This window comes from Thunnus thynnus, chromosome 12 (assembly GCF_963924715.1).
Source record: "Thunnus thynnus chromosome 12, fThuThy2.1, whole genome shotgun sequence".
NCBI classification, from domain to species: Eukaryota; Metazoa; Chordata; class Actinopteri; order Scombriformes; family Scombridae; genus Thunnus; species Thunnus thynnus.
This window is the reverse complement of record NC_089528.1, coordinates 21558572-21572781: the sequence shown is the minus strand read 5'-3', so window position 1 is coordinate 21572781 and position 14210 is coordinate 21558572. Positions and strand designations below refer to the sequence as shown.

Genomic DNA, 14210 nt, shown 5'->3' with positions numbered 1-14210 from the left:
AATTTAGTGATTGTTTAATTCATTTATTTAGCAAAATAATGCGCTGGTTCCAACCTCTCAGATGTGGATTTTTTTTCTGGTTGTCTTCTATGATGTGACATTTAATATCTTTGGGTTGTGGACAAAACAAGACATCTGGAGAGCAACAATCAATCCAGGAAGTAATTGGCAGATTTAATTGATAATGAAAATAATAATAATCTTTAGTTGCAGCGCCAGCATATTTTCTTTCACAACTATAATGTATACTGTGTCATAGATACTTTGTGTGTGTGTGTGTGTGATGCGGGGGTGGGGCTTACCTTAGCCTGTGTGGCCTGCCTAGTGTATTCCAGTCAGACAATTTGTCCATTCATGAGGTAACGTTATTACAACCCTCCCGGTGTACGGCTGCGAATATAGACTGGAAGCCGCCACCTGGGATTTGACTGTGAAACATGAGAAACGGAGGAGGGAGAGCGAGCGAGCGAGCGAGAGGGAGGGAGAGATGAATAGAAAAATTGATCGGGAGAGCTTAAGAGACTGCTTTTTATGTCAAGGATCATAGAGAAATAGCTGTTTCTGGTTTCCAAATTAAACTTCTGTCTGTGGTAAAGCTGCAGTAGGTGGACAGTTGATTGCGCGTTTATTAGCGGGGGGGGGGGAATTCCTCCTGACTTTTATAGCTCAGTCTGAGACGCTACATTTTCTCCCATATAGACTCCCATGAAGTGTTCCTCCTCTGGGTCCCATCGGCTCTGGTTATCAAGACTGTGGTGTTACTTGTGCGGATTGTAAAATGGCTGACTGGAGCTTTAGCTATGGAGGGAGGCGTTCAACACGTTGACAGGGAAGGGAAAGGCTCTATGTGTGTGTGTGTGTGTTTGACGTGCGTGTAATGACTGTCTAGACAGAGTGCCCATGTGGCGCAAAAATGTGCCCGAGGCCCGAAGCCAAAGCTAGTCGGGAATGAACCTGTCCTTATCTGCCCGTGAGTGTGTGTGACTCTGGCATGACTAGTCTGGCTGATGCTTATCAGTGTGCTTGTCTGGCTCTGTTCTTTCTCTTTGTATTTGGAAAGAGGGAGGAACAGGTGTGTGTGTGTGTGTGTGTGTGTGTGTGTGTCTGGGGGAAGGCACAAACAAACAGTCACATGTTTTCTGTTTGTCTCCTCATCTGTCTTGGCTGTCTGCCGATTTTTTTTTTTTTTTTTTCCTTTTTTTTTTTTTTTTCCCTCTTTGTCACCTGTTTATCTAACCGTCCACCTGTCAGACCGGTCCTCATCTGTGTCCTGTTGTGTTTTTACTACCGCTTATCTCTTTGTCCAAGGCTAAAGCGAAAGAAAATAAGTCGTAGTATAAGTCATTTTCTCCCGGGGCGCGTACAGTAAGACGAGACAAAAGATCAGTTTTGACTCTTCGCTTTGGAATTATCAAAGAATATTCAACTTATTGACTCATTGTCTCAACCATTACACAAAACTGAAAAGTTAGCTTTCACACAGTACTAAACAGAGTCGATGGTGAAACTAAATCCAGTCATCTCATTTCACGGTGCTGCTGAGTTAATGAGAACCTCTACCCAAAAAAAAAAAAAAAAAAAAAAAAAAGTGTATTCCTTTAAATGCCCCACTTTGCTGCCTGGTTCCCTTGTGGGCTGTTATTGATTTGGCTGCTGAAACAAAGTGCAGCTCCCAGTCCATGGATAAATGGCTTATTGGATTAAGACCTCCATATAAAGGCCTCTAGTGTCTGTTAGTGTGTGTGTGGGGGGGGGGCCAGGTGGGACCACCAGAGCACTGGATCTGAGTACCTTTTTTCATTTATAAAGCACATACGAACCAGACCCCCCAAAAGACAGACAGATGAGAGGTTTACACGTCAGATCTTCACAGCGAGCAAAAAGGCAACGCCGCGTAGATCGACTGGAGATTTTTAAGGGGGGAAAAGTGACGTTAGAAGACTTTTTAAAAAAAAGGGGGGACGAGAGACGGAAAATGAATTCTGCGACACACACTGTGGCTGCCAAGATGCCTCGATATCTTCGCTGTCGCATTGCTCGGTCAGGAAGTGTATATATCTACGTATCTGTAGCTGATCTTTGACACGGTTGACGACTGCAGCAGAACAGGATGTGGTCTAGAAACAGACAGGGCGTGACTGACTGTCTGTGTATGTGTGTGTGTTCCTCCTTTCCTCCCTCGCTGTCTGAGACAGAATGAAAGCACCCAAATAAAGGCTGTTTACTTCCTCCTGAGAGGAAAAGAGAGAATGAGCCGCATTACTTTCGTCCTACTCCGCTTTGCCCCGCCACTATCCCTCACCCTTTACCCCCTCCTCCCTACTGAATGCCAGGCGCATGAATGGCTCAGAGAGGGGGGGGGGAGGTGGAGGAAGAAGAGGAAGAAGAGGGGAGGATGGGTGGCACACACAATTATGTTTTGTGATCCGCTCTGTTTCTGTCCCCTGAGCCAGATTGCGACGCCGACCGGGGGGGGGGGGGTTTGTTTCGGCTTGCGTACACGACCGCCGATGCCAGGGCTTCAACAGATGTGAAGACAATTGGGCCCAAAGGTGGTTGTTTGTATATCAGGGATTTTAAATTGAATTTAATAACACACACCCAAGTCTGCTGCTCTGGGATGAAAGGTCAGGCCAAGGCTTGCGCACTCTTTATTGTGCCCTAGATAAGATTTGCCATTAGGCTTGTTGAGACTGGTTGCGTTTGTGTGTGTGTTTTCTGTGTCGAGTGTGTGTGGGCAGGGTTTTATAGTTTTATTATTTCAGTAGCAAAAGAATCAACACATGCTACCTGCTCAAAAGGATTATTTTCTACTATCAATGTAATCGTTTTGTTTATAAAATGCCAGAAAATAGTGGAAAAAATACCCAAGGTGACATCATTAAATGTCTTGTTTTGTCCGTCCAACAGTCCAAATCCCCAAAAGACAGTTTACAAAGATACAAAAACAGAGGAAAGCTTGAAATTACTCACATTTCAGAAACTGGCACAAGCAGATGTCTAGTAGTTCTGCTTTAAAAGTGACTGAAACAATTTATCGATAATCAGAATAGTTGCGGATTAATTTTCGACCAATCGTTTCAAGCTCTACTTGTATCTCCTTCACAAGAGCGACACGTTCAGCTTATGATTTAACGGTCGGGACGGTTTTAGTTCACAGATCAGCCTTCTAAACACGTTTCCTCCTGAAGTTTCAGTTTTAATAAAGCAAGTGCCGTAGAAAATGCATCCTTCTAGTGTGTACATGTGTAGTGGGGGGCTAGTGTATGTGTTTTATTATACATGTATGGAGACAGCGTGGGTATTTATAGCCCGAGAGTGACAGTGTGAGTGTGTGTGTGTGTGTGTGTGTTTGTACGCACTGAGACGGCAGTCATCTGGAGTGTCCACGTGACTGGAGCAGAGAGACGGAAGGGAGGAGGAGGAGGAGGAGGAGGAGGAGGAGGAGGAGAGTTTGACCTCGGACTTGTTTGCACTCTGTGTGGCAGTGTGTCAGTGTGTGTGTGTGTGTGTGTTTCGGTGTCTCTGCCCGCCTTCAGCTACAGTACATACGAATTACACCGAGAGCAGACTGATCATAGAGAAAGAAATCTGATTCCTCTGGTCGTCCGTCGGGATGAGCAGAAGACTGGCAAGAGCTGAAAGAGACTCACTTATATCCTCTGCAGTCTTCTGCTGCAAAGAAATTGGGTGGTTGTCAACTTTTTTTTTATAAAGTTGAAAGCCCTTCACCCCAATCAGAAATCAGCTCTTCATGAATGATACGGTGGTGCCTGCGCTAGCACAGCCAATTATGAAATCCAGCGCTCAGAGCAGAATTTCATTTCTTGCTTAAAAATTGAAAAAAAAAAAAAAGAAGCCTAATTTAATTGCAAAGTAAATGCACAGGCTTAAATTTACACTTTTTTTTTTTTAGATTACTGTTCACACAAGCTTATATAAGAGTGTGAGCTCTCCGTTTCGAATGCCCCTCGGCTGTAAAAAATTTCCAGCTAAAAAGAGAAAAGAAGCAACAAGTATTTCTGGTGTAAATTGGATGTTAGTGCTTTGCATTAGGAAAGCACAGATGGAGCTCACAGTAGCAAAAAAAAAAAAAAAAAAAAAAATCCACGGCTGCCGAGTGAAGTGCATACACTCTCCACCTGCATTCGCCAGACTGTGTATGGTAATGTACGGTCATGGATGTCTGTGTAGTAGAAGGGCGCTTGTTATTGTTGGATTTAACAGCACTCAGGCTACACAGACAGAAAAAAAAAAAAAAAAAAAACACTTTCTGCTCCATTAATGCGTCTACTGTAGAAAGTCATGTGTGCTAATGGTCTGGGGACTATACTGAGGCTCTGGAAATGGGTCATTGTAAAAGTTCACATGGCTGTGTGTGTCTAGAGCAGTAAGTTTCATCTAGCTGTATAGTAGTCGGGTGTGTGTGTGTGTGTGTGTGTGTGTGGGGCTGCAGCGGCAGGCAGACTGCTGGTGATTAGGAACAACAGGGCAGAGTTCAGCTGAGCGAGTGTGTGGAATGCTAATCCACATTGTCATAAGGCGAGCTTCAGCCTGACAAAGGGCTGGAGACATAGGGGGCTAGGGACTGTTTGTGTGTGTCCACGTATGTGTGTGTGTGTGTGTGTGTGTGTGTCGCAGAAGCAACCCAGATAGGAGAGGTGCTTCATTACTAGAGATTAGGACAGAGTAGCAGCATGGTGTGTGTGTGTGTGTGTGTGTGTTAATAAAGCAGGGTGAGGTGGGTGGTGGGGGGACGGGCAATAGAGAGAGAGAGAGAGAGAGAGAGAGAGATGGGCAACAGGGGGAAGAGGAGAACAGTTGTTTTGAAATGTGCAAACGCTTGCACCCGCACACATTCATCATTAAGGAATAGAGAGTGTAGAGCAGCAGGAATAATGAGCAGGGGCGTGTGTGTGTGTGTGTTTGTGTGTTTGTGTGTGTGTGTGTGTGTGAGTGAGTGGGTGGTGGGCGTTAGGCTGTCAACTGTCAGGTGAGCAGGAATTACAGGGAGAGACACAGGCAACCATTAGTGGAACACACACATACACATGTGTTTTCTCTATGTGAACACCCCGGCGCACACACACACACACACACACACACACACAGACATACATACATATATATATGTCATGTGCAAACAGTATTTTTTCACTTTTTCTCATTGAGTTTTTGACACAAACACACATAAACCGACACAATCTCACAATTTCTCTCACACACTAAACACACATCTGTCTTTTTTATACTTGTGAGGACCTTTATTGATATAACCTTATTCTAATCTGAACCTTAAATCCACATCTTAACCTTCAAACAGTCCGATGAAGTGGTGGGAACTCATAGTGCGGAAATGTCCTCACAAAGAGAGAAAAACATACACACACGCACACACACACACACACACACACAGACCTACCTTTTTAATGAGCTGTCAGCTGTCTCATCAGCAGAGCATCTGCTGTCATGGGGGTCAAGCAGATGAAAGACCTCTGGATGACCTCATGTTAATGTCAGTTTGGCCTCATGGTCTCTCTCTCTATGTATTTGTCTCTCTCTCTCACTCACACACACACACACACACATATATATGCAGGGGGAGTGACAGATTTGAGATTAAGGGAATTTAGTGTCGAATGCCTCCAACACACTCACACAGACACACACAGACACACACACACACACACACACACACACACACACACACACACACACGGACAACCTTGATATTGGAGGGAATCCAGCTCGCCTCCACACCACTGCAGTGGGTTCATTGTTGTTTCTGTCAATTCTCCCCCCCCCCTACACTCCGTCCTCCTCTATAACTGCCCTGTCCCATCATCCAACTCTCTCTCTCTCTCTACTTCACTCTCCCTCCCTCCCCTCAGTGCTGCAGTGCTGCCTTCTAGAGTAAGAAAAAAAAAAAAAGAGAAAAAAAAAACACCAACCACAAGCGACTCGTAAACGGACGAGCCTTCTTTTCAACACACAAATACGCACACACACACACACACACACACACACACCTGTCTACGCGTATGGCTCCAGTCTTTTACATTTGCATGCACGCGCTCATTCATCCATGCCTTTGTAAACAAGGGACTATCCCCTACATGCAGCTCACACGGATGCACACACAAATGAGGACAAGTAGTAGTTGTTTTTCTGTGTCATAACAGAAGAGATAAATATGCGTAGAGGCAGACAGTACGACGTCCACTACAGAGATATGTGTAATTATGTAAATATTTTGAGGATGTGTGGTTTTTATAGAGCGATATTGATCATCTCACACTTGGCAAGAAAGCAAAGAAGTGTAAAAAAAAAAAAAAATCACAATAATTTTGACTAAAGCTGCTAAATAAAGGCGCTGCTGGACTGGTGGTTAACGTGAATGTCAGGTGGTTAACACCTGGCTGTCACACTAATCTGGCCGTATTGCTCTGAGCTTGTTTAGCCCCAGTAATGACGGCGACTCTTAGCCGATACGACGTAGAAGGAAATCCTTTAGTCCAGCTGATGAAAGGCTGTCTGTTTGTGTTTCACTGTGTCCGACCGTGTGTGCACGCATTCTGGGGATAAATGTTTATAGATGGCTTTAAAAGGCTAGTAAGTCAATTATTGATGCTTGCTTCAACCTCTGTCTCTCTCTTTCTTCCTTCCTTGTACTTTTCTCCTCATTGAATTCTCTTTCTTCCTCCGTCCTCTTTTTTTTTCTTCTTCTTCTTCTTCTTCTTCGTTCTTGCGTCCCCCCTCTCTCCCCTCTACTCTGCACCTCCCCTCTTTCACTCGCTCTCCATCTGTAGATGTGGGCTACCTAGCGGTTCTCACAGCTATGCTGCTCCTCTGGAGCCTTTTCTACCTGTCAGTTTGGTTGAAAGTGTGTAAGTGTGTGTGTGTTTGTGCGTGTGTGTGTGTGTGAACTGCAGGCAGCCGGAGTGTAGCGTCAGGCCTGTCTGCCGCAGATAAGCATCAACTCCATCAGCTTGTGGCCTCTCGCTGAGCGTGTCCTGGATTTGCTCAAAAAAAAAAAAAAAAAAACACACACACACACACACACACACACACAGACACACAAACTACAGGCAGCGCCAGCAGTATTTACTGAACACACAAGGCTCGGAGGGTTTGAAGCTGACACAATAAATCATAAACATACACACAAACACACGTATACGTCTTCGCATCGAGCGAGAGGCTGATTCCAGCCGTGTTGTACAGTATACCGATGAATCACACACACAGAAGAACATAATGACGGGCCCATGTTGTAGCCGTGTTGACTGTCTGCTCGGCGTTTTCTTGTGTTTTATTCATACGCCTTCCTCAGCGGGGCTCATTCAGTCTCTCCTCTTAGTTGATCCGTTTCCCTGCCGCCTTCGTTTTCTCCGACACTGTATCACGGGCCGGCTCAGGCCATAGCTCGTCGTACTGTTCGCTTTTAATGCCATTTGTCTCCATTTTCTATCTCTTGGATGTCATTTGTCTCTATTTCCTATAGTTTAAATGCCATTTGTCTCTATCTTTCCCCCTCTGTGACCACGGTGCCGGTTGTAATTTTTTTTCTCTTCACTTTCTTCCTCTCTTTCCCACGCTCCCAGACAGGGTTCTTGCATCATCTTAATTGTCCCGAATATTCTAACAAATCTTTTCCACATAACTCTATATCTGAGTCCTCTCGGTCTGTTAAACCTCAAGTCTTACTTTCTCTGGTTTCCTGTTTACCCTCGGTGTCTGTTTTAACCGTCGTCTCTTGTCTGTTGGTGTGTTTCAGAAGGTAGTGGAGGAGGAGGAGAGCCAGGTGAGGAAATCTTCGGCAGATCTCTGCTCCCCCAGCGGCAAGTTGGAAGATGCAGACCCAGCGAGAAAGGTCAGTTGTCTGTTCCCTCGAACCCTCCCTGTATCCTATCCGGCCGTCTCTCCGTCGCCTCCTACCGCCCCCCTTCCCCCTCCTCTACACGCAGGTCACCTCTCAGGGTCACCACCCCCACCCCCGCTGACAGACACACCCCCTGTTCACCCATTCATAGCGGCACGCTTCTCCTCTCCACTCTGACCTGTCATGAAACACACACACACACACACACACACACACTAATACAGCTGCTGAAAGTCTCTTCACCTCCCCCTACAGCTGCACACACACACACACCCCCAACCTCTCATGCGCACACACAAGGAAGGAGCTCTTTATCATGATTATCTTTTTTTTCTCCATCTCATGCACACACACACACACACACATACATGCACACACACTTTCTCAGCTGATGCCTGATGGATGATCCCTCATCCACATGTATGCATGCATATATTAGCTTTATTAGATTATGACTCCGAGAGCGCCATGTGCAGTACAGCACATTCCCTTCCCCTCCTGCTGTTGCTCTCCATGTGTGCATGTATATATGTGTGTGTGTGTATGTGTGTGTGTGTGTGTGTGTGTGTGTGCGTGGGCATGCATCTGATTTCCATTGTCATAATTCACCTATTCAACTACAAGATTGTATTCAAAGATCAATACACGTGGATGGAAGAGCTGTCATTCTGAGCCTTTGTATGTGTAAAACAATACAGATACAATACAATACAGAACACAAAAAGACAATATGTTGCTGTGCTGTGTGATATTTATGTGTGTGTGTGTTTTTTTTTATATCCCACAGGGTAAAACTTCACCTACTCTGGTGTTTAACCGACTTTTCTCGGACATCAAGGAGGAGCCAGGACACCCCACCCTGGTCCACCCCAGGTACTACACCATATTAACCTTTTAACAACACAATTACGCCAGTTTAGGGTCACGACTAATGATTATTTTCAAATTTCAGTTGAAAGGATTTTTAAATTAAATGCTGAAATATCTTTAAAATAGTGAAAAACGGCACGTTGATGTCATCAAAGGTCACAGAAAACAGAGAAAAGAAACATCACCTTTTGAGAGACTGGAGGCAGAAGATATTGAGCTTCTTATTAAATGACTAATTGACAATAAAAATGTTTATAACTAATCAATTAACTAAGAGTTTCATCTCTACACTACTGTGATTTGTAGATTTTTATTTTGATTTGATTTGATTATTTTGATTTGATGTAGGAAAAGTATAAATTTGACTACTGGTTACAGGAACAAGATTATTGAACCGACTGGTTAGTTAAAGTTTGTTGTTTTAAGTAGTTTAAGTAGTGTTGTTGTCCTACACATGTAAATGCTTAAACAAAGCGTCCCGTCAATACCTGAAGCGCTGCCAGTTGGACTGCTGCTTCCTGTGCAGCTGTCACGGTGCCAGATAGGCGTGTTCGTGGGGGTTTTTTTTTGCTCTTCTGCTAAGTGCCAAGTAATGTTAAGTTTCATTTTGACCACAGTTTCTCTTTAAGGTGATAAAATCCCCATCCCTAAATCGTCAGTCCTCCTCCTCGTCTTCTATCCTTCATCACACGTGCCACTCCTCCTCCTCCGCCTCCCCCCTCCCTCCTTCTGTTCTCTTCTTCTCAAAGCCCTCGTTTCCTCTCTTTTGGTTCGCCGTTACTCCCTCCATCCCTCCCCCTGAGCCACACCAGTCTGTGTTTGGATATGGCGCTCTGATAGCTCACACGGTAATCTGGCCCAGATTAAAGGCTAGAATTAGATGGTTTATGGCGCCATCACTGCATGTGACTGACTCGACACACTGACTGAGCGGAGGCACGCAGACGTTAGGCCAGACGAATTGGCAGGATTAGAGCTCCGGTCACCTACCAGCGTCACATGACTTGTTATACTCTCAAACCAGTCAGGACTTGCACAGACCAGTTTGTGGCATGTCTGTTGCATCGCAGCGTCAGTAATAATGAATCGTGCAGCACGATAGACATCCGCAGCACTTAACGTCGTATTTGGGTTACTACCAACATCCATTAGCGGTACACTCGTCAAATATATGCTAGGCTTACATTATTCAATCACATGTGAGGCTGTTTTCATGTGAAGGAGTTTCAGATTCCCGTTCGGGCGAGCGAGCGCTGCTTCATTCCTATCCAGAGGAGAGGAAGCCAGGCGCGGTCGGTAGTGCTGTAGTTGTGCAGTCAGAGCCCCACTGAGCTGTCATGCTTAACCTAGTTCACAGCTCCATCCCGAGCTCTGTCTGGAGGGGACTGCTGGTGGGGGAGGGGTTCAAAGCTTCCTCTTCTCTCCTCTCTCCTCTTCTCTCCTCTTCTCTCCTCTCTTCCCCTTCTCTTTTTTTTTCCATCTCTATCTCTCCGTCTCTTTCTATTTCTCTCTCCTCCCTTCCCACTAGTGCAGCCAGGAATAGACAGATAATGTTGGCTCAGTGGCTTCAGTGCATCTCCAGGCACTATCTCTCTCTCAGTTGGACCCACTACCTGGACATTCGTGATAAGCCGAAGGTCTGTTTAGGCTGAGATCCTGTGAACACACGATAAGACATATCCATATTCCGCACTGTGTTTTCGCTCCCGTCCTCCGATGCTGCTAGGCTAAAACAGTCGCCGAATGGCTGTTGTTCTATTGCTCTGATTCATCTAAGTCGTGTCGTTTTGGAAGTACAAGGGCCATTCAGTATGAGTTATTGCAGGCGTATATATGTTGCTTTACGCATATCAGCATTGCAAAGTCCATACCTTGTAACATTTTATGATCTTTACTGCAAAGACAGAAGTATGTGAAAGGTGACATTGACACCATTGTGACTTGAATAACAAAAACAAAGACAAAAACAGATTTAATAAGAAATTTAGCTTCATACCAACCTTAGTTTTGTGTGATAAAACAAAATTAGGAATCGGGATAAATTAAAATTCAGTATTTTTGTGTCAGGGTTGACAATAGTAAGTGTTTAAATGTTGTTTTTCTTTATCTCTTTTTTTCTCTCCCAGTTACTACCTGTACACATACGATAAGATGGTGGCTCCCAACGTGTCACTGCGGAGGGAGGCGGAGATGAGCCCCGAGATGTTTGGAGCGCTCCTCAAACACCACTACAGCCGCAGAGTGCTGGGCCACGACGAGCCACCCATGGGTCAGTAATGACACACATACACACACACACACACACATACATGCATAAACACACAAAGAGTTGACCAAACAGGTAGAAATCCTTTCAGTTAGGATGTTACATACTTCAATAGAAAAATACATTGAATGATACCATTTCTTACTTGACCTTGTTGTGAAAGTGAATGCAACAGCCTACACAGTTTTGTTCATGTAAGTAAAAAAAAAAAAGAAGAAGAAGAGCAGAGCTGGAATGTAATGTGTGAATAGGTGAGAAGTCGCCACCAGTTTATCTATTAAATGGTTACATACATTTAGTCCAGCTACATTATCCAACACTATAGCCCTGTAATGACAATGACAAAAGGCAGGGAATTTAACATGAGTTAATTCAAGAGCTGGAAAAAAATACAAATAGAGTAAATCCAGTTGTACACAACAGTGACTCTATTGTGTGTTTTAAAAATGTCCTGAGAATTACATTTTTGAATAATATTCATTCAGTTTCTGTTTGAAACTTGATTTTTTTTATTTGAAAATGTGTGTGAAGTTCAGTTTTAACCTTGAAGACAGCAGCTTAACAAAAATATCTTACCCCAAGGTCTGCTTACTTGCTTTTTTTTTAAGGGTTGAAAGCTCTGGAAAAAGGACCTTGAGTAAAGATTTTTTTGTCAATTATTTAATTCACTCTGCTCTGAACTCTGCATTGGAACCAATTTCAGTACCCATTAAGAACCAGAGGAGGATAATATTGATAACACTTGATTATTAATATATGAATTTGTGTGTACTGCATGTACAAGCGACGCACAACCACGGCTGACACACGCCTACTATAAATACATGACACACATACAGCAATCATCAGCAGTTTACACACGTACAACATAAGCAGAGGAGACATTCACATCATGTTCATGTAGCTCACTGGAAGAGCAGACACGTGCTTACTGTAAACATACAACCTATAGTAAACCACCATCACACACACACACACACACGGGTTTACTTAAGTCACTTTTGGGGTGTTTACTTACATTCATTTCCTGTAGACTTACTCTAACCCTAACCATAACCGCTACTTGCTCAAACCTAAACCTTAACCATAACCACTGACACAAAACTCATTCATTTTACCAATTGGCGACGTGGCTTTTGTCCCTATTTGCACAAACCGTCCCCAGTCAACTGGTAAGTCTGGTGTGTGTCCCTGAAAGTGACTTAAGTCCCCCCCCCAACACACACACACACACACAGGCTTACTTACGTCACTTTTGGGGTATTTACAGTGACTTAAGCCATACATACACACACACACATACATGCACACACTTAACATTGCAGCCTGCAGCGATGCACATAATCATGCATTGACCTTCACATAAAGACTCTGGGGGTGCCTCACTATTGATGAACAAGAGGGGTGGAAATGGCAGTGACCTCCTCTCTGCACTTGGTGTGTGTGTGTTTTTATGTGCACATTAAAGTGTGTATATTAAGCCTGCATTAATACTATGTGTGTATATATATATATATGTATATATATATATATATATATGAGAGAGAGAGAGGGAGAGGGTGAATCACAGAAATGGTTACTGACTGCCGTTACGCCACGTCTGACTGCCAGGCTGTCTCTCTCTCTCATATCTCTCAGGCATTTTGCTCTCCTTTTCTTTTCTCCAACCAATCTGTCTTCGCTTCTCTCCATCCTCGCTCTCTCTTTTCCTGGCCGCTATCTCCACATCCTCTCTCAGCGCGTCCTCCGTCTGCTCTTGCACTCTTCCATCCATCCATCCATCCATCCATCCATCCATCCATCCTTGTCTCTTTCTTCTCTGGCTCCCTTCATCTCCGCCTCCCTCACAGTCTGCTGTCACTTTCCCCCCCCCCACTCCTCCTCCTCCTCCTCCTCCTCCTCCTCCTTCTCTTCTCTTTCTCTCCTCACTCAATGCTTTTCTCTCCGTCTCCCAGTCTGTCTGTGCGCCTTTCACTCTCTCTGTTGTGGCCCTCTCTCCCCCCTGTTTATTTCCTTTTGATCCACCACCAAATGACTCACTCCTGTTATTTGTGTATTTCTAGTACCGTGTGTGTGTGTGTGTGTGTGCTGCGCAGAGCATATATGTGTGTTAGTGTCTCTCCTGCGCCAGACATGCTGTGTACAGAGCATGCTGTTTCCTGTCACACACATACTGTATGAATACATTAGGCCAGTAAACAACCCAGTGTTCTCAAGCTCTCTCTGTCACTCTCTTTCGCTATTTCACTCTCTTGCTCTGTCAGTGAACTCATAGCTTCAAAAACACTCGTCATAACTAGCGATTGCCTACGCATGCCCCACTGCAGCATCTGTGTACATGTGTATTTGTGTGTGTGATGCTGCCTGTTTGATGTGTTCCCCGTGATGGGCACCTTAAAGGCCGCGTTGAGGGAACCAACCAGAGTTTGAACAGAGGAGGTACCCACGCAGATCAGCGCAGCACCCACACAAGGCCCTTTATCCCTCTCTATTCTCTCTTTCTCCGTCTGAGGGCACACACACAGAATTTGTGGGCAAGTGTTTGGTTCCGCGGCTGTTGCCATGCCGCGCTTGCGCTCGCTCTTGCGCGCGTGTGCTCACGCTGAAAAAGAGGTGTGAGCTTTTATAAGGTTGTTCGAGGGTGTCACTAAGCGTAGGCGGGAGTGTGCACCAGCTTGGCTCGCACTTCCTGTCTTTCAACCACCTCCTCTCCTGTCCTCTCTCTCTCTCCTTTTTTTTTTTTTTTTTTTTTAAACTTCTTCCCTCATCCTCCTCTTCTTCCCTCCTCAGATCTTCACGCGTCGTCTCCCGTTGCTGCTGGCGCCGAGGAGGCCAAATCCCAACGTGCCGCGACTGCCTCGGCCACCGAGCGGGAATGCCAAACCCAGGCAGTTTCCATGGAGACAAGCAGCCCGAGCTGCAAGAAAGCCACCCACACCCCCGCCCACACCCCTCCTCCTCCTCCTCCTCCTCCTCCTCCTCCTGCTCCTCATGCGTCGTTGTTGTCGCCGGTAACGGAAGTAGCGGCTAAGGACACGGGCTGTGCCACGAGCGGTGCTGCAGTGGTGGTGGGGGGGCTGGAGGACGACAAGGACAGGATTGTTGTGGAGATCATGCAGATGTACAGCAGGCAGCAGGAGAAGCTCAACTCCACCCTGCACAAGCAGCTGCAGCTGGAAATGGTGAGTCGGC

At 45.2% G+C, this 14210-nt stretch overlaps 1 protein-coding gene across 2 annotated transcripts in view; it reads left to right on the top strand.

Moving 5' to 3' along the window:
• The window catches only part of skila (SKI-like proto-oncogene a), a 37009-nt gene that overhangs the window by 15536 nt on the left and 7263 nt on the right, over positions 1-14210 (top strand). For both annotated transcript variants that reach the window (XM_067606306.1, XM_067606307.1), the window contains exons 3-6: positions 7778-7873; positions 8670-8755; positions 10879-11021; positions 13809-14200. In XM_067606306.1, coding sequence (XP_067462407.1) covers positions 7778-7873; positions 8670-8755; positions 10879-11021; positions 13809-14200 — 717 coding nt within the window. The remainder of the gene's footprint in view (positions 1-7777; positions 7874-8669; positions 8756-10878; positions 11022-13808; positions 14201-14210) is intronic.